Source organism: Rhinichthys klamathensis, unplaced genomic scaffold, assembly GCF_029890125.1.
Source record: "Rhinichthys klamathensis goyatoka isolate OS25496 unplaced genomic scaffold, OSU_Roscu_1.1 h1tg000040l_1, whole genome shotgun sequence".
In the NCBI taxonomy this organism is placed as follows: Eukaryota; Metazoa; Chordata; class Actinopteri; order Cypriniformes; family Leuciscidae; genus Rhinichthys; species Rhinichthys klamathensis.
In genome coordinates this window covers 6,620,007-6,640,000 of record NW_026606587.1, presented here as the reverse complement: position 1 = coordinate 6,640,000, position 19,994 = coordinate 6,620,007, and the positions used below count along the sequence as shown (strand labels likewise).

At 40.6% G+C, this 19,994-nt stretch overlaps 1 protein-coding gene across 4 annotated transcripts in view; it reads right to left on the bottom strand.

Moving 5' to 3' along the window:
- The window catches only part of ogdha (oxoglutarate dehydrogenase a), a 51,354-nt gene that overhangs the window by 8,832 nt on the left and 22,528 nt on the right, over positions 1 to 19,994 (bottom strand). For all 4 annotated transcript variants that reach the window (XM_056246725.1, XM_056246723.1, XM_056246724.1 and 1 more), the window contains 14 exons: positions 19,172 to 19,318; positions 18,956 to 19,046; positions 18,685 to 18,864; positions 15,595 to 15,723; positions 15,331 to 15,510; positions 15,075 to 15,227; positions 14,890 to 14,992; positions 14,383 to 14,511; positions 8,178 to 8,328; positions 7,825 to 7,952; positions 7,545 to 7,723; positions 7,351 to 7,422; positions 7,130 to 7,255; positions 6,934 to 7,006 (listed from right to left, as the gene is read on the bottom strand). In XM_056246725.1, the coding sequence (XP_056102700.1) occupies positions 6,934 to 7,006; positions 7,130 to 7,255; positions 7,351 to 7,422; positions 7,545 to 7,723; positions 7,825 to 7,952; positions 8,178 to 8,328; positions 14,383 to 14,511; positions 14,890 to 14,992; positions 15,075 to 15,227; positions 15,331 to 15,510; positions 15,595 to 15,723; positions 18,685 to 18,864; positions 18,956 to 19,046; positions 19,172 to 19,318 (1,841 nt within the window). The remainder of the gene's footprint in view (positions 1 to 6,933; positions 7,007 to 7,129; positions 7,256 to 7,350; positions 7,423 to 7,544; positions 7,724 to 7,824; positions 7,953 to 8,177; positions 8,329 to 14,382; positions 14,512 to 14,889; positions 14,993 to 15,074; positions 15,228 to 15,330; positions 15,511 to 15,594; positions 15,724 to 18,684; positions 18,865 to 18,955; positions 19,047 to 19,171; positions 19,319 to 19,994) is intronic.

Genomic DNA, 19,994 nt, shown 5'->3' with positions numbered 1-19,994 from the left:
GGAAATACACATCCGTAACAGACGTGACACAAAAAAACTTTAACTTTTAGGTGGCAAAAGTACAAAAAGTAATACTACCCACCGGATGAAGAAGGGTTGGCTCTCCACAGAACATAACATATTTATTTTGTCTTATTTTTCATGTACGCATTTATGAGGGAAAATAAGATGGCCGAGAGAGCTCAACGCGCTGCAACTGAAGCAAACACATGCAAATAGAAAAAAACGCATGCAAATAGAAAAAACACATCTTCATCAGTTTCACAACACACATGTGCTCCAAATACAGAAACGCGCTGAAAAAGTTCACAACAACCAAATACAGAAACGCGCTGCAAATAACACAGACAACAACGGAAATGTTTCCAGGGGAACCAAATAAGTGACGAACCCGGCTGGTACGTGCTTATTGCTCGTGAGCTTCCCTATGCCCTACTCCCTTCGGAGGGCAGATGGCAGAGCCCTTAAAGTGGGACTTTGGGGTGAGCAGGGCTCTAGTGTGCCATTATGTAGCCGTGTGGATCGCACTTGATGAAGGGAGCAACGAAAGACAACGTAATTTCCTCATTATTTTCGCCTGGGATGTTCCCATGACAACGCAGCACGGTGTCCATTAGCTGAATAGCTGTTCTTACGACAGAAATATAATGCTGTTAACATAACGGTTGCAAATACATTTTTCTTTTTACTTTACAAGAAAGCTTTTAAAATATGCGTTATATATCTGTGTGTCTCAACTTTAAAACTTTGGACCCTACATTACCTAACATTTCTTATGAAACTTTAAACATAACATGAAACAATTTGTACAGTGTAACTGATGTATAGATAAATATCTTTCCCTCATGTTCTTCTTTTCTATCTTTTTTATTTATTTATTTTAGTTTTCAGCTCATTGCTCTTTTCTCATTCGTATATTCTGATGACATTGAACGTATTGTTAATACATTTTGTACATTGTATACAAGTTGTATGTCATAAAAAAAATTTAATCTCTGTATGTTTTGCAAAAACAAATAAATAAAGTAGAATTTTAAGCTGTAAACACCAGCACGTCCCAGCCGGGTTCGTCACTTATTTGGTTCCCCTGGAAACATTTCCGTTGTGGTCTGTGTTATTTGCAGCGCGTTTCTGTATTTGTGTTGTGAGCTTTTGCAGCGCGTTTCTGTATTTGGAGGTGTTGTGAATATTTGGAGCTCACGTGTGTTGTGAAACTGATGAAGATGTTTTCTTAATTTGCGGGTGTTTCTCTATTTGCATGTGTTTTTTTCTATTTGCATGCGGGTTTTTTTTCGATTTGCATGTGTTTTCTTGAGTTGCAGCGCGTGGAGCTCTCTCGGCCACCGTAGGAAAAACAATGTTACGTGACAGTTCCCTGTTACGGACGTGACCGCTCTGAAAGCGGCACTGAAAGACTGCTTTAAAACTTTCACAGAGACATCAAACATAAAGGACAAAGCCTTTCATTAAAGCCTGGTTCACACGGCAGGATAATTAGGCCGATTTTAGCCCCGATTTACCCCTTCCGACAATCTTAAGGATGCTCTGATTATCATAAAATAATCTAATCAGATATTCCTGCCGTGTGTGGTGTGTTAAGACTACTCTCGTCTGCTCGGAAGGACGTCGGGACCGCTCAGATCTCAAATCGGGGATATCCACCATGTTGGATTTTTTTGGCCCGATTTCTCCTCGTGTGTGGTGTCCCCCGGGGACAAACGAGCACGCAGCCTGTGGACTGTGGCGTGTAGCCAATCAGAAAGCGAGGTGACGAGGCGCAGAGGAAGCACCGGGAAACAAAATCAAAACAGCCGGCGGCATAGCGCACCAGAAAGTCCGGTGGACGTCGGAGATTCTTTGACCATCGCCTTTTCTTCTGATGTTTTTTTTTTTCGGTTAAAAACAAACTACAAACTATCACCACTGCATCCTCTTCGTCCGCCATGATTGTTTATCTCGAGGGATTTTGCAAGATTTTCCGTCTGACCTGGGAATGCTCGGGAGTCAAATCAGTTTGTGTGTAATGTGTTGATTTTGCCGTGTGGCAGCGCACCACACACTGTACGACCAAAACGGTTAGACCTGTGATTTTTTATCGCCGTGTGTGGGGTCTCTCAGGTTTGAAAAATCGGCCGACAATTTTAAAATCGTCCCGTGTGAACCAGGCTTAAGGTAAATTTCGTTTTGTATTAATTGTATCTTAATTTTAATCAATGTTTCATCAACCAATTGCCTGGATTTAATAAATAAGTAAATATAGCAGACAATAGATAATCACGACACGGAGGCGCCGGCGCGTGAACTGGAGCTCGTCTTGTGAGTCATAAATGGACCGAAACAGCGTATAAGGTAGGCCTACTTGCCTCAGGAGTACAGCGGGTGAAGTGAGGTGCGAATGTATAATGTAGAGATATACGAAAATGGAGAGAAAATATAAATCGGGCGCATTAAAAAGAAAAGAACGAGATCGTCTTTGTGTTTTATTTAACATAAGCTTACTTGGCTCAACAAGTGACACATTATTACATATGCATTCATCAGATATTTTACTTTTTTTTTACGGTTTTAATTTTAAAATGACTTGGTAGCAGAGGGCCCCATGATGAAGCTCCGCCCCCACAGTACTGAGAGTCTAGCTCCGCCCCTGCCCATTACAAACTACCTGCGAGGTTATTTATTTGGGTAGCACACATATTCTGAATGCCTTCGACAGAATTCAAATGAGCCATTTTAATCTATGCCCACCATTAATATATATATATATATATATATATATATACACACACTCACCTAAAGGATTATTAGGAACACCTGTTCGATTTCTCATTAATGCAATTATCTAATCAACCAATCACATGGCAATTGCTTCAATGCATTTAGGGGTGTGGTCCTGGTCAAGACAATCTCCTGAACTCCAAACTGAATGTCAGAATGGGAAAGAAAGGTGATTTAAGCAATTTTGAGCGTGGCATGGTTTTTGGTGCAAGACGGGCCGGTCTGAGTATTTCACAATCTGCTCAGTTACTGGGATTTTCACGCACAACCATTTCTAGAGTTTACAAAGAATGGTGTGAAAAGGGAAAAACATCCAGTATGTGGCAGTCCTGTGGGAGAAAATGCCTTATTGATCCTAGAGGTCAGAGGAGAATGGGCCGACTGATTCAAGCTGATAGAAGAGCAACTTTGACTGAAATAACCACTCGTTACAACCGAGATATGCAGCAAAGCATTTGTGAAGCCACAACACGCACAACCTTGAGGCGGATGGGCTACAACAGCAGAAGACCCCACCGGGTACCACTCATCTCCACTACAAATAGGAAAAAGAGGCTACAATTTGCAAGAGCTCACCAAAATTGGACAGTTGAAGACTGGAAAAATGTTGCCTGGTCTGATGAGTCTCGATTTCTGTTGAGACATTCAGATGGTAGAGTCAGAATTTGGCGTAATCAGATCCATCATGCCTTGTTACCACTGTGCAGGCTGGTGGTGGTGGTGGTGTAATGGTGTGGGGGATGTTTTCTTGGCACACTTTAGGCCCCTTAGTGCCAATTGGGCATCGTTTAAATGCCACGGCTTACCTGAGCATTGTTTCTGACCATGTCCATCCCTTTATGGCCACCATGTACCCATCCTCTGATGGCTACTTCCAGCAGGATAATGCACCATGTCACAAAGCTCGAATCATTTCAAATTGGTTTCTTGAACATGACAATGAGTTCACTGTATTAAAATGGCCCCCACAGTCACCAGATCTCAACCCAATAGAGCATCTTTGGGATGTGGTGGAACGGGAGCTTCGTGCCCTGGATGTGCATCCCACAAATCTCCATCAACTGCAAGATGCTATCCTATCAATATGGGCCAACATTTCTAAAGAATGCTTTCAGCACCTTGTTGAATCAATGCCACGTAGAATTAAGACAGTTCTGAAGGCGAAAGGGGGGTCAAACACAGTATTTAATATGGTGTTCCTAATAATCCTTTAGGTGAGTGTATATACACTGTGTATATATATATATATATATATATATATATATATATATATATATATATATATATATATATATATATATATATATATTAGGGGTGTGACGAGACGCTTATCTCACGAGACGAGACACGAGATTGGGTTCACAAGAACGAGACGAGACGAGATTTTTGCACAATTTTTCAGAAATCCTCAATGACAAAATTCATGACTGGAAAAATAGTATGCAGGTGCATTTTGCAATGTTTAACTAATAATCTTATAAAGTAGACCTGAAATGACATGCATTATGAGTATGAATTATCAAATGCATTGAAAGAAAACAATATACAAGCACTATAAAAGGTTTTTATTGACTGGCTTTTCTCTGTATGATTTCACATTAGTCTCTTCAGCCCTTACTGTACATTTAAGAGCTTTCAGAACTTCTGATTGAGGCTGTGTGTGACCTCCTACCTTTTTGAAGTCTTATTAAGCGCAAACAATAAGTGCAAGTGCAACCATAATCAAAGTTAGCACACAGACTCTTTATAATTGTTTTCAAATTGCCGTTTTATTTTGCACCGGCGGTTAAGGGTTAATGCGGTGAGTTCGGAAAAGGCCGGGTAGAGAGAAACGAGGCTGGTGTGTTTGTCTCTACAGTTGTTCTTGCGTTCCGATTATAAGTTCAGAAACAGAGCCTCTCTTGTCTGTTGTCCTTAAGACATTACAGTACTCTCTCAATATATTCGAAGTGCAAACTGAGACCATAGCCGCAAATAAACAGTCCAGAGATGGGTATTAGGAGACGGACTATTGTATGTTCGCGGCCTAATTTGTGCGCAATGCACATCAGGGAGCTTGTGTTTTACTTTCACTTTCGTGATCGCGCGTACTCTGTGTATAGGGAGCAGCGGTGCTCAGGGGCGGACTGGCCATCTGTGTGATCTGGAGTATCACAGAACGGCCGGTACTCCAGGACGGCCGGCGGGCCGGCCCACCACCCGCAGTCATAACCTGTTTTTTCCCCCCACTAATCTGTTTCACACTCCAGTACTGTAGGTGGCAGCAATGCACCTTTAAGTTGGATGCCAGCGCGGAGCATTATCAGCTCGGCCCAAAAAAACTGCGATCGCGGCCGAAGCAGCTGTGCGGACTGATCTTGATCATGCGAACATTATTACACAGAGTTGCGCGATCCACTGAGAAGCATTTCAATTCAGTGCAGAATTCTCTATCTCTATTATAAACCCACAGATGGCTGTGATTTAAGCGCTGATATTCTCAACATCTTGACGCAAAAAAACAGGTGAAACATTGTTCCAAGAACAAACCAGTTAGAAGACATTTCACTCCACAACTTATGAATTAACTGTAACTTAGTAAAACAAATTTTTTGGCAGAAATGTGCCTGTATTCATATTAAAAATGCTGTTATATTAATAGTCATGTAGGCCTATAAATGTAGGCTATTAAATGTAATGCAGTAATGTTTTTGTTTAGAAGTTATGGCAGTTTATTTATTTATTTTGCATTAAATATTTATACTAAATGTTTATGCTACAATAGGTTTTTAGAGAATAATATATATATATATATATATTAAAAAAATTTCAGGAATCGTTGAACCAGAATATCAAGATATTGTATTATTTCGCATATGATGGTGAAAAGTAAAAAAGTTAAAGTTAAAAGTAAAGGTAAAGGTAAGGTAAAAAAACACCACCATGTTATATGTATAATAAATATTTTTGAGTATAGCCCTTCTAGATTATTTTATCCCTTTAGCCCTCGCACACAAAAAGGTTGGAGACCCCTGGTATATAGTAACTATATGTTTTATAATTAGGGTTTCTGTAGCCAGTGACATTTCATTATTTGTATTTTATTTTCAATGCAGATGTAATGGCATTGTACATTTTGTTGTTTTTTATTTGAAGACTGAGGCTTCATTAATAAACAAAACCCCAATTGTCATCATTGTTTTTGAGATATTACTTGCTGTGAATACCTTGTCTGATATAGGTTACAGTATTGTGGCATAGTATCAGGACATCCTAGTGGCTAGGGGCGAATGGCTGGATGATGGGCCTGTTTGGGAGAAAGTCCAGGGCTGTTTTTTAGCCCCAGTCCGTCCCTGGCGGTGCTGAGCGCGCATTCTACAATAATACATTTATCAGACGTTAGTCTATGTTGCGCAACGAATCCTCCGCCATCCTCACGCGATCAGTGAACTGTGATTCGTGCTGCACTGATTGCAACGGCAACTCGTGCTGGATGAGCAGAGCAGACTTTTACATTATTTTATAATGGTTTTTATTTTTTTATAAAAACAGCAAAACGATAGTTTAGGCGAATGTGAGTGTAGCGGTGGAATATTCTATTGTAATCTCACCCTCACGCTCAGTCATGGCGATATCGCGAGACAGCTTTTCACTCGACGAGAAATCTCGTCATGTTTTAGTCTCACGAGATCTCGTGGCACGAGATCTCGTCACACCCCTAATATATATATATATATATATATATATATATATATATATTGTGTATATATTGAGAATTTGTGTTGCAAGCACCAGAGTGGCACACCTGAAATCAATGCAATTATAAGTATGACTTGATTCTGTCTGTTTGTTACCAACACCCTGATGAAGGCCAGTGGGCCGATACGCGTTGGTGTTTTAATGTTTTAGCCCTTAAAACAATAAAGGCTTTTTTACTTTTGCATCCTACTGAGTGCCTGGACTTGGATTTTCTCCAATTCTTTTTTATGATCATTTACTTTCTATTGGCCATTGGCCACCGTGCTCTCATATTGGTATCACCCATCAAAAAAATTCATATTGGCTGACCACGAATGAAAACTTTCCTTCTCATTTGTTGTTTATGTATGCCAAAATGGCGCAACTGTTCTCTCTAAAATCTTCCCCCTAAAAGCGGCAATGGAAAGAACAGTTTCTGACCTGGTAGCATCTGGTCAAAGCTAGACTTGGCCTCCGGATGACGCAGAAGAGATTTGGGGGTGAAGATAATAAGCTAAAAAAAAGAAAGAAAGAAAATGAATAAATAAATCAGTTAAAATTTCAAATTGTTAATTTAAACACCAATAATGCATTTGATGAATTTTTGAACAAATGCTCTCAAGACAGCTGAACTCACAGGTTTCCTGAAGGGAAGGAGGATCTGCCTCCTCATCACGTGGAAATAGTTGGCAGGATTTGAACAGTTTACAACAATCCAGTTGCAGTCATACAGCTGACGCACCTCAAAGTCATCAGTGATTTTCTGAAGTCGAAATAAAAGGTACATATTGACTCTGAGAACGTCTATGAAATCTTTGTGTTTGAACGCTTAGAGACATGTTAGGTAGCCAGTCTTACAGGGTTAAAGTCAGGGTCATCATTGCACATCTGCAGGAAGCGCTCTGGACGGGCAGATGAGTGCTCTGGACCCTGTGAAGGAACAAAACTCCTTTACAGCCAGCTCACACAGGTGAGTGTAGAGAGAGAGAGAGAGAGCGAGAGAGAGAGAGAGTGGAGCATGGAGATAAGAATTGTGGGTAATGCAGCCATACCATCCCCTCCATGCCATGTGGCAGCAGTAAGACGATGCCATTTTGGCGGACCCATTTAGCTTGTCCAGGGCAAATGAACTGGTCTATTATACACTGAGCTGTGTTATGGAAGTCTCCAAACTGGGCCTCCCACAGAACCAGAGCATTGGGACTGGCCATGGCAAAGCCCAACTCAAAGCCTAAGGGACGAAGGAAAGAAAGAAAACACAAGTTTCTAAGAGCGTCCTCAAACTTCCATTAACTGCAGAGATAATTTAACATGCACGGAGCGTCTGAATACCTAGAACTCCATACTCGGACAGAGAGCTGTTGCAGACAGTGTACGGGGCTTGGTTAGGGGACATGTGGTTCATTGGGATGCAAGTCCTCTTGTCCACATTTTGATCATGGAGAACATGATGACGGTGACTGCAAATGCAACAAACAACAGGTCAGTAACCTCTTACACTGAGCTGAAATCCAAAATAATGCTGCATTTGAAATGGTGGCTAAAATAAAAAGGTCTATCAAACACAAAAATGTGCCGTTACTACACAACTACATTTAATAATTATATTATTATGGTAATTCTAAAATTTTTGATTGATTGAATGATTTTGAATACTGAATGATTGTGAATGTTGTCGTTTATACCTGAAGGTTCCTCTCTCCACATCTTGGCCACTGAGACGCACATGGATGCCCTCCTTGAGCAGAGAGCCAAAGGCCATGTACTCTCCCAGAGCCCAGTCCACCATCCTGTTCTTGATCATTTCACCACGGCCCTTTAGAATACGACTCAGACCTTTACACAAAGGAAAGACGAGCATTTTTGTAACAGAACATGAAATGTGTGCATATTTATGTACTATTTTGTATGTCTAGCGTACCTCTATTAGGCATGTGACGGTATCAAATAAGTTGTCATACTATAACACATAGGTTCTCAAAGTGCGGCCCGCGGGCCAATGGCGGCCCGCCGAAACATTTCTGGCGGCCCGCGATAACATCTGTAAAACTGTTAAAACTATTGCTTTGAAAAAATGAATATCTCCGTTTAGTGGTGTTTAGCGGCATCCATAGGCATAAGCGGTAATTACATGGTCCGACCGACCGATCGCACTTGACCTCACTCCCAAGGCCACCAGGAACAGTGGTTGTCTACACAGGAATAGGAATCGTGGCCAACCGAAACCAGCACCACAAATCCCATTGCAATTTAAAAGGGTATGTTGACCAAGTAGGGCCTAATCAATATTCAATGTGACTTAATAATAATCTTAACAATGTCAAGCTTATTAATAGCCGCGTTTCCATTACCTTTCAAAATGTTCGCGGGCGCGAACACTTGCATTTTCCTATCAACAGTGGAAACAACTTAAACTAGTCTATCATTTCTGGTCATACAGAAAATAATAATGCATTATTCGCAACTACTTTTATTTGTGTAAACTCATAACAAGAAAACGTGCTTTTGTAAAATAAAATAAAACAATCAGTAGCCTAGGCTACTACGCGCTTTCATGATCTCCGTGAACTGGAGCGCGAGAACTGAAACAAAATATAGCCTATGTAGGCTAAAGCTTAAAATGTGCACTTTTAAACAAACAAACTCGAATCGAAAGCAAATACCTGATTATGTAATCCGTATGAAAGGTGGATTTCTCTCTAAAAGCGCATCTGCTTAACAGCGGAGATGGAGATATGTTTTTAGCCGACACTTAGAAAACAATAGTTTATTAATAAACAATTAAAATGCCTCGCTGTTTTTTCAGACGCATTTATTATCATTAGCCTATAACTCACCTATAAATCAGGCTAGATCAGACACGTACAGGCTATATGGCTCTTCTCATTCATCACTGCGGGAAAAATATAAATTCCAGGTTCTAATTTGGCCTTAGAAAACCAGTAAAATCGACATGTTTTCCATATTAATTTGTGAATATTTAAAGGGGCAAAAAGTCATTTAAACAAAAATCTGAAAAAGTCTGTCGATATTTACTTTTTTGCGCAGCAGTTGGTGAAGCCAGTTCAAATTAAAATTTTGTTCAACTTTGCGTTTTAAAAAGACAACAACCGTTCATTTCTCGTTTTTCAGTTACGGGTTAAAAAAGATAGATAAAAATATGCAAATCTGCAATAATGGAAACGCGACTGACAAGCAATGATAGAAATGCATGATGATGATGACTTGTTTGGTAAGCTTCTATTTTAAAAGTTTCTTTCTCTCCCCCCCAAAATTTTCACAAGTTTTGCCAGGTTTAGCCTCAGTTATGAATTAAAATGTGTTAATTGCAACTAATGTAAACTGTAGAGATGCAACCTGGTCATTAAAATAATTTCAAATGGGGTTTTCTTTTCAGTTTTTTTTTCTTCGTTTTCTCCCCCGCCACTTTGGCGGCCCTCAGTTCAATGTTGGGTTCCTAAATTGGCCCTCACCTATCAAAACTTTGAGAACCCCTGCTATAACAGGTTTAATAACTTTTTTCTTATAACAAAAATAACTGCATTTTTTGTGTATAGTTTGTCTATTTAAATGTTCAGAGTAAACAAACAACTATTTCAAACAGATTAAAGTGCAAAAGAATGATAAAGAATAGGTAACACTTTACAGTAAGGTCTCAGTTAACGTAAGTTAATGCATTAACTAACATTAACAATGAGCAGAAGCTATTATTCTTTGATAACATTGGTTAAAAAAATACAACTGATCATTGTTAGCTCAACACATTATTCAATGTTAGGGCTGCACGATTTGGGCCAAAATGATAATCACGATTATTTTGATCAATATTGCGATCACGATTAATTATCACGATTATTTGTTGATTTTAACCAAAACAAATTTTATTGCCACATAGGCTAATTATAACTGCTTTCACATCCATATTGTGCTACATTTCTGCTAATGTATGTGTATCTAAATAAAATAGGTCCTCTTATTCACCAAAATTCAGTGCATCTCCTTAAAGAATAATGAAAACAATAAAGAAAATGTAGCAAAACTTCAACAGGGCACTATTTTACATTTTGCATTGTGTAAATCTATTTTAGGAAGCAAAATATAAACTTGCATTGTACCTGCATAATGGATGTGAATAAAACACGCAAAATATACAATCAATAAAAAAACAAATATTCCATAACAGAATGTAACCAAATGAGAACATTTCAAGGCAGAACTGCACTATGGAAGTTCGATTAATGGATGAAATTCAGAGTCATTGTTATTTGACGCTTAATAAATGTAAAATGTTGTGGTAGGCCTACAGTGTCAGTGATTAGTTGTGAAGTCTTACTGCATTAATTTAATCTATTTAATTCTCCATGTGAAAGTTTATGTGCTCAAATTATTTCTATTTGTTAAACAATAGGTCAAAACAAGACGTTTGTAGGACTGATTATTGGAGTCCATTAATCGAACTTCCATGCCTCTTATGTAAGGGTTAATGCCCGACGAGGTGTCCGTTGTCAGGTTTTAATGGACGACGGCGAGGTGTAAACCTGCCTCCGCCGAAGTCCATTAAAACCTGACAACGGTCACCTCGAAGGGCATTAACCCGCTTATACCATGGTCACTTGCCAAATAAAACATTTTTAAAACATTAGTTTATATTTTAATTAGGCTAAATCTAGTTTTTTCAAATAATAACTTGCCTGACGATTTATTTAGCAACTTGAGATATTTATAGTCCGCTCAGCTTGTAGAACCCTTCAGGTTCAAAAATGCATTTTTTTTTTCATGAAACACAAAGGTAGGCATAGTTATTTTTTTATTGCACATAAAACACTTTGTGTTACACTAGTCTACACTAACCACAGCCTCCGAAGCACCGCTGTAGGTCGACTCTCCGATGCTGGACTGGAGAGCCGTCAAATAAAGTCGGTGACAGGCCATCGATGCGAGAGCAGTCTGCGGGCTTACTGGGCTCCGTCAGTCCGTGAGAGACTGAAGATGAAATAACGAACGAAGTCGCTCATTATAGTAGGCTATGTAATATCTAACTAACGTTGACTGCCTGTTGCTATGGTTACTCACACAGCTGTTGTAGGCAGCGCATTTATTTATTAATTTCGAATGGTAAACAGGCAGTTTCACCAGAACTACTTTAGGTGTCCTCTATCACTTTTTAACGGACACCCTGCAGCCAATCAGAATCGAGTATTCACCCAGACCATGGTATAAATAGTAAATATATATATGTAGTATGTACCAATTTACTAATGCAATTTACTAATGCTCACACTCGGTCTCTCACGCGCACTGTCACTCAGTCTCTCTCGCGCGCGACACAATCGGTAGGCGCGCGCTGTTGCTCGCACGCAGACACACTCGCGGTCTCTCTCGTGCACTGTCGCTCGCACGCAGACCGTAGGTCTCTCTCGCGCACCTGGGCTCATGGAGGCACGTGATCAGACACTGGTTTACGGTGCGCTAGATTGGCAAAAAAAAAGCTTTCTGTGAACTGAATGACGCATTTAAAATATCGCTCGATCACGCGAATTTGATCGTGGGAAGCCAAAATCGTGATCGTGATTAAAATTCGATTAATCGTGCAGCCCTATTCAATGTTGAAACTAACATTAACTGAGATTAATAAATGCTTTAGAAGTATTTTATGTAAGGGATAATGTACATCCAGCCGGTTGTTATCTCAGAATAAACCCCCGACAGGGTGATGAGGACACCAACGCGAAGCAGAGGGATCCTGTATCAGCCTGAAGGAAAAACGTTCCTAGCAAGCGTATAGAGCTGCTGACTTCAGTAACCCGGATGAGCCCGTGTTATCTGTTTTCAGCGGTTGTTATCTGGGAATAACATAACGCTGGACGGCGTAATTGACCAATCAGAATCAAGTATTCCACAGAGCAGTGTAATAATCTTTGATAACGTTAGTTAAAAAAATACAACTGATCATTGTTAGCTCAATATTATTAAATGTTGAAACTAACATTAACTGAGATTAATAAATGCTTTAGAAGTATTTTATTGTTAATTAATGTTAACTAATAAATGAACTAATGTTAACTAATAGAGCCTTAAATGTAAAGTGTTACAATTTAAATCAATATCTAGGACATGTTATAGTCCAGATTAAAATGTAAAAATGTTTAATTTCGAAAATAAATGGCCTATTAAGTCTTTAAGTTTTTGGCATTGTGATGGACACCAATGCAAATACAAACATCTTAATGACTGAAATAGAAAGGCTTTGTCCCAAATGGCACCCTAAGCACTCGCGGTCTTCCAACGGGTCCGCACTTTCGTGACGTAACGCCGCTTTGACCGTCAGGAAGAAGTCTGCTGCGGAGCTCGCATCAGTGCGGGCTCGGCAAAAGTGCGCATCAAGGGTGCATATCGGACCACAAAGCGAGCACCCTTCTGAGACCTAAAATGATAAATGGGACACCCTATGGCAGGGGTCTCAAACTCAACTTAACTGGGGGCCGCTGGAGGTGGAGTCTGGGTCAGGCTGGGCCGCATCAAGTATTCCACAAAAAAATAGTATTCAAGTATTCCAAAAAAGGAGCACAACTGATCCAATCTTCTCAATCTTTATTATTAACGTTTCTTCTGAACTGTTCCTCTGAATTCGAACATTCCTTTCTGTACATGATTGGTTCTTCATGAGCTGTCCTTCTGACAGTTGAAGTTCATTTTACAAACTTTCTTTGTCTTTTCCTTATACACAACATCTTTGTGATGCTTCATTTTACAAACATTCTTTTTCTTTTCCTTATAACACATATTTGTGATACTTATATTTGCTCATGTCCTTTTTATTTTCAATATGATATTGAATGTTTTTTTGGAAAGCACATTTCCTTTTATTATACTTAGAAAAACAATTATTGCTTTTGAAATACAAATATTTGCAGTCATGTCTGCCCGTCTTATTGAATTCTTTCTACACATGTATAGTGTCTCAGGCAAATTACTGACTTTGCACAAATCAAAGCAAACCTTCTTATCAACCTGTTGGACACATATTACAAGCTCAAAATGATTATTCTCACATTGTTTTAGAGCAGGGGCCTCCAACACGTCGCTCGTGGCCTGATTGGTGGTAGCTCGCCAAGGGGCCTGTTCACATATCGCGTTCACATATTTTGCGCGCTCAAGTTCGTTATTTCAAATGTAGGCGCGCGGCAAGCTCATAATTTAAGCGACGCGCTCATTTTTTCCAGGCGCAGTATGTTTGTACTTCGCGGTTGACTATGACAACTATTGACAACAAACCCACTGTAAGCTGTCACGAGACTATCTATGGTAGCCCATAAGGGATTAAAAAAAGAAAAAAGAAAGCGGCACATGCAACGATGGGCCGCACTATGTCAAGTAGGGGGCCACAAAATATCACCCCGCGAGTTTGAGACCACTGCCCTACGGTCTCATGGACTTAACGGTCACAGCCATAAACGGCAGCCATTGTAAGTCCACAAGACCAAAAGTGCATATGAAGTGTGCCATCTGGGACAGGGCCAAAGTAGCAGGACTGCTTTGTTTACGTGGTTACCGGGGGAACGGCTGCATTTCTGCTGTTGCATAAGCACCATTTGCAGTCAGAGAGTGAATGTGCATTTTCATTCAATGCGTCTCCTTCACTCGTTCCGCCATGCTGCTCATGCGTGTTGGGCTTGTTTACATCAGTGCGCGTGCGTCTTCTTTGACGCAGCATACAAGCAGTATTGTACATTTTAACCGGTTGATGGAAAAGTATTATTAAAATCCATTCTAAAAATCTGAATAATTCTTCATAAATAATTCTTCATGGTATTTTAAAGTGCCCACGATAACAATACCGCATGTTCATTATTGAGATATCATATTTCCGTATGTCAGCACATGTCTAACCTCCATGAATTGTGAAATCCTCTACGGGTACTGATGACGCCACTTGTCCGATGTTGGTCAGATCCTCCTCTGGCAGACCGGTGGACGGGTAGCTCATGCTCTTGGGCTGGCCATCCAGAGTAAAAAAACCTGCACACCAAACACAATGAATATGCTCTTATATCTACATGAAGCAGCAACAAAATGCTGGCATTTTGGGTTTTTTCAACTATCAACAAAGTCTAGTACATATGATATTGCAACTCATTCTGAACCTTCCACTTCCAGATGGTGACAGGAATATGCAACCAAAGATAAATGTGTAAAGATATTATTTCCCTTTTTTAAGGTTTAATAAATAACTTAAGGTAGGAATAAAATGGAAATTCAAACTTATTTTGTAAATTCATGTTATAAATCTTATTGTGAAGGAATCATCTGTGTTTGAATTATGAAATCAAGGTAAAAATATTTAAGTAAATAAAACAATGAAATTCTTAATTCAATAATATATATGTTCATACACACCTGGCCAGGGGGAGTCCAGCCAGTGCTTGATGTGGAGGATCTTCTCATCTTTTGAGCGAGCATGAGCTTCCTCACAAATTTTGTCATACTTGGCAATCTCTTCCTACGGACAGAGATGAGAAAAACTTTATATGGACCGCTGAAGATACTGGGCAGCTACTTGGATCTGGGCAGGACTGACTGACCTCATACTCTTGTCGTGAGACGGCACCTTCGGCGATGAGCTTCTCAGCATATTTCTGAAGAACTCCTTTCTGCTTCTTGATCTGTTTGTACATCAGTGGCTGGGTGAACATCGGCTCATCCATCTCGTTGTGGCCCATTCGGCGATAACATACCTAGTGGAAAGAAGTCATTTGCCTTACTGACGTCACAAACTCCCAAAACATGACAATAAATGATAAAAGTGTATATAAAAGACACAAAAAAACACTCTCTCACCAGATCCACCACCACATCTTTGTGGAAGGTGGCTCTCCACTCTGCGGCCACATTGCACACGTACATCACAGCTTCAGGATCGTCTGCGTTGACGTGGAATATGGGGGCATTGACCACACGGGCAACATCAGTGGGATACGGCGAGGAGCGCGCCATACGAGGATCTGTGGTGAAACCAATCTGAGAAAGAGAAGCAGAGGTGTATTAAGAGGATATTTGGTGGGGGATATTACATCACGCGTGGAATTGTTTGTGCAAAAATACCTGGTTGTTGACAACCACATGCACAGTGCCGTGTGTGGTGTAGGAGGGCAGATCGCTCAGATGGAAGGTTTCATAGACAATGCCCTGACCTGCGAATGCAGCGTCACCATGGATGTGAATGGACATCACCTGAAACAAAAACACAGCAGTTCGTTCGATCTGAGCTCATCATAACTGATCCATTTACAAAACATCCTAAAAGTACAAAGGATGTTCAGATATTAAAATTCTCATCGAAACAGATTTAGCCCAATTTATTGGTTATGTTATGGACAGTTGTCTAAACTATTTTGTTTAAATAAATTAAAAATAAAATACTAAAATCAATCGTTTAAGATCTACAAATGAATTTAGGCATTAACGTACAGTATGAAAAATGGATATTAATTTCTGCTCAAGTTTACAGTGTTATTAAATTTTTAGTGCTTTTTAAAGATGAACTTTACTGAGCATTAGATGATGGCACGGATATGCTTAAGACAACCTGCTTTATTAATTGAACTGTAAAAAATTATATGTATGAACACAAATTTCTACACAAGGACCTGTTAATGGAATATTCAAAAAAATATATCACCAAAAAAAAAAGATTGATTATTTATTTTTTTCATTTGTTGTTTTACTTTATAATAAAGTTGTCTGTATTTAGTAGATTGTGTTTAACACATTAAAGAGTGATTATCACTTCTACATACAGAGGTATAGAAATTCTGCGCTGGAATCGGACCGGCTAACACTCTGCTAATAATATTTTTTGGTATCGGGTCTTTTCTGAAAAAATGGTATCGATGCATTCCTATATTGGCATCCTTCTGTCTTCGAGAGACAATGGTTTAGAATCTGCACCCAGGTCAGTCTGTGGTTTGGTTGCAGACTCTACTATGACTGTAGAGTCCGATACGGGAGCGACACAACCGCTGGCACTTGCTACAGGTGTAAGCAGTGGTGATGTCAATGGGAACAGGCTGAACGCTTTGCTGCCGACGAGTCCTCTTCTCCTCCCACTGCATTGCTCTTTTTTCTTCGGCTAAAAGGACACCAGTCTTAACGGTGGATCGCCAATTTTCGCGGTCCGATGTCACTGCTTCCAAATCAGCCGGACAGATGCTGCACGTTTTCAAGTCTCGCTTGCAGGCGTCCTTGTAGCGCAGGGTTGGCCGTCCAGATGGTCGTGTTCCTGTGGCAAGCTCCCCGTACAGAACGTCCTTTGGGATACGACCATCATCCATCCTGCACAGGTGACCAAGCCAGCGCAGTCGCCTCTGTGTAAGGATGGTGAACATACTTGGCATACCTGCCTGGGCCAGGATGGCTATGTTTGTGATACGATCCTGCCAGGTGATGCTCAGTTTTGTTTTGAGTGTCAATAGAGTGTTATCCCAAGCCCTCTTTGCTAGTCGAGCCATGGCGGTGGCTGCTTTGCCTATCCTTATATTGAGCTCAGTATCCAAGGATAGGTTGCTGCAGATGGTGGAGCCAAGGTATGTGAAATTCTCCACTACCTCCAGGGTGTGGTCGCTGATAGTGATTTCAGGAGTGGTGTTGACATCTTGCACCATTATTTTGGTTTTCTTGACACTGATGGCAAGGCCAAACTCTGTGCATGCATCTGCAAAACAGGTGATAAGTCGCTGGAGGGCACCCTCAGTGTGTGCAGCAAGAGCAGCATCATCTGCAAACAGCATCTCCCGTATGAGTACCCTGCGGACCTTAGTCTTTGCTCTGAGGCGGGCAAGGTTGAAAAGGTTCCCGTCACTCCTAGTATGGAGGAAGATCCCGTCTTCAGAGTTGCAGAAGGCATAGCGCAGGAGCAGGGAGAAGAACACGCCAAAAAGTGTTGGCGCCAGAACACACCCCTGCTTCACACCGCACTTGATTGGAAAAGGGTCTGAGGATGACTCGCCATACTGGACTGTGCCCATCGTATTCTCATGAAATGATATAATCAACTTCAAGAGCTTGGGGGGGCATCCAATCCTGTGTAGGAGAGTGGAGAGGCCAGTCCGACTGACCATGTCGAACGCCTTGGTCAGGTCTATGAAGGCAAGGAACAGAGGACGTCTCTGCTCACGGCACTTCTCCTGTAGCTGCCTAAGGGTGAACACCATGTCAATTGTTGACCGTTTTGCTCGGAACCCGCATTGCGACTCTGGGTACAAACGATCGGCAAGCAGTTGTAGACGGTTAAGGATGACACGTGCAAAGGCTTTCCCCACAACACTGAGGAGGGAGATCCCACGATAGTTATTGCAGTCACTGCGATCGCCCTTGTTCTTATAAAGCGTCAGGATCTTAGCGTCTCGCATGTCTTGGGGTATAATGCCCCCTTCCCAGCATTTGAGCAGGAGGTTGTGGAGGTGGCCAAGAAGAGAGCTCCCCTTTCCTGCCTTGATAATCTCTGGTGGAATTCCATCACTGCCTGGTGCTTTCCCACAGGCCAGTGAATCGATGGCCTTCCCAAGTTCCTCGATGGTGGGTGGCGAGTCAAGCTCCTCCATGATGGGCAGAGGCATGGTATTTCGAATGGCTGTGTCAGCAACAATGTTCTCTCTTGAGTACAGTTCCTGGTAGTGCTCAACCCATCTCTCCAACTGTTTTCGGCGATCTGTGATGATCTCGCCGGAAGTAGATTTTAGGGGAGCAGTCTATGATGAGATGCATCCCTATGTGTCAGTAAAGTCCAAAGCAAGACGCAAGCTCGTAGCAACGCGTTATGGCTGTCTGACGGGAGATAACGTAAAAATAAACAGGAATTTTCCAACTTTTAAACAATTCATAACTTTTGTACACATTGTCATATTAGCCACCCCACTCCCCCCGCACATGCCTGTTGAACATCAAATCAGCATATTAGAATGTCTTCTGAAGGATTGAGTAATGGATGTTGAAAATTCAAAAACAAAATGTTTTAAAAAGTTATTTTAATTATTAATAATATTTTACAATATTACCGTTTTACTGTATTTTTTTAATTAAATAAATGCAACCTTGGGGTGCATAAGAGAATAATCTTACCTACCCCAAACTTTTGAATGGTAAAGTATATGACCGCATTGTCACAGCACTAGTTTGATGCAGTTTACATCTCACCCGATTGCCATCTGTGTCTCCACAGTAGAACTGATCTGCCTTAGTTTTGCCCTGCACCACCGGGTTCACCGCTTCTAGATGGGAAGGGTTGGCCACCAATGACAAGGTAATATTCCTGTCAGTCACACGATTTATCCTCCTGTGGTACATGCCCAAGTGGTACTTGACATCTCCTGAACCCTGTTACAGGTACCAACACAATCATCAGAACAAACATACTATAAGTTCATGAGATTCCAACAAAGTGTATATAGACAAAAATGTCACTGACCTCATCAGCAGCTTCCAATTTAGAGTCAAACTGACAGAAAATCTGCTCCAGTTCCTTACGGATAACATTGGCAAGCACATTCAGACGTCCTCTACAGTGACAGACAGAAAGAGAGTTTATAATTGATTCCATAAATCACCAGAACACCATGTAGCCACTGTAATTTCAGTTATTTTCCATTTTCCCCCTCTATAAATTTAGCATCTCTTCCTCTACCTGTGAGGCATTCCCATGATGACAGCATCTACTCCGTTTTTGCTGGATTTATCAATGATGGTTTTGAGCGCAGGGATCAGACTCTCACAGCCCTCCAGCCCAAAGCGCTTCTCAGACGACCATTTCCTCTGCAGGAACTCCTCAAACCTGCAGAAATCAGCATGTGTAATATATTATAAAATTGCAATAAACATAAAATATGGGTTTCAACAACATCTTTTTAAATATAATTTCCCCTCCCTATTGCAGAGACATCATAATTGCGGTAGTAGCTACATAGTAGGTCTGGAAATGTCTGAAATAATATATATGATCACCAAAATGATTTTATATGACAAAAAAAAAAACATAGTTCAAACTTATATTTGTTTAATCCATTTTAAAACAAAAATAAATTGTAAAACTGGAATGTATTTTTTAAATGTGGTCGGCATTTGGTGGGCCGCATGAGGCTTGAGAACCACTGCTCCATTGGAAGCTACACAACTACCACTTTGACGCTTCAAAAAAAAAATCATAAAGAGATCGTAAAACTAATCCATATAAATCGAACGGTTTAATCCAAATTTTCTGAAGAGACACGGTCGCTTTATGTGATGAACAGATTGAATTTAGGCTTTTATTCAGATATAAACATTGATCAGTGAACATTAACAGAAGCTCAACCGAACCTGCTTGATGCACGAGAACAAACCTCTTGCTCAAACGTGCTGCGTAACACGTGAGAATAAACATTATTGGTTCTTGCGGAAGTTCAAACTTGCTGCTTAACACACAAGAATGAACCTCATTGGTTCTCACACATCAAGCGAACATGCTTGAG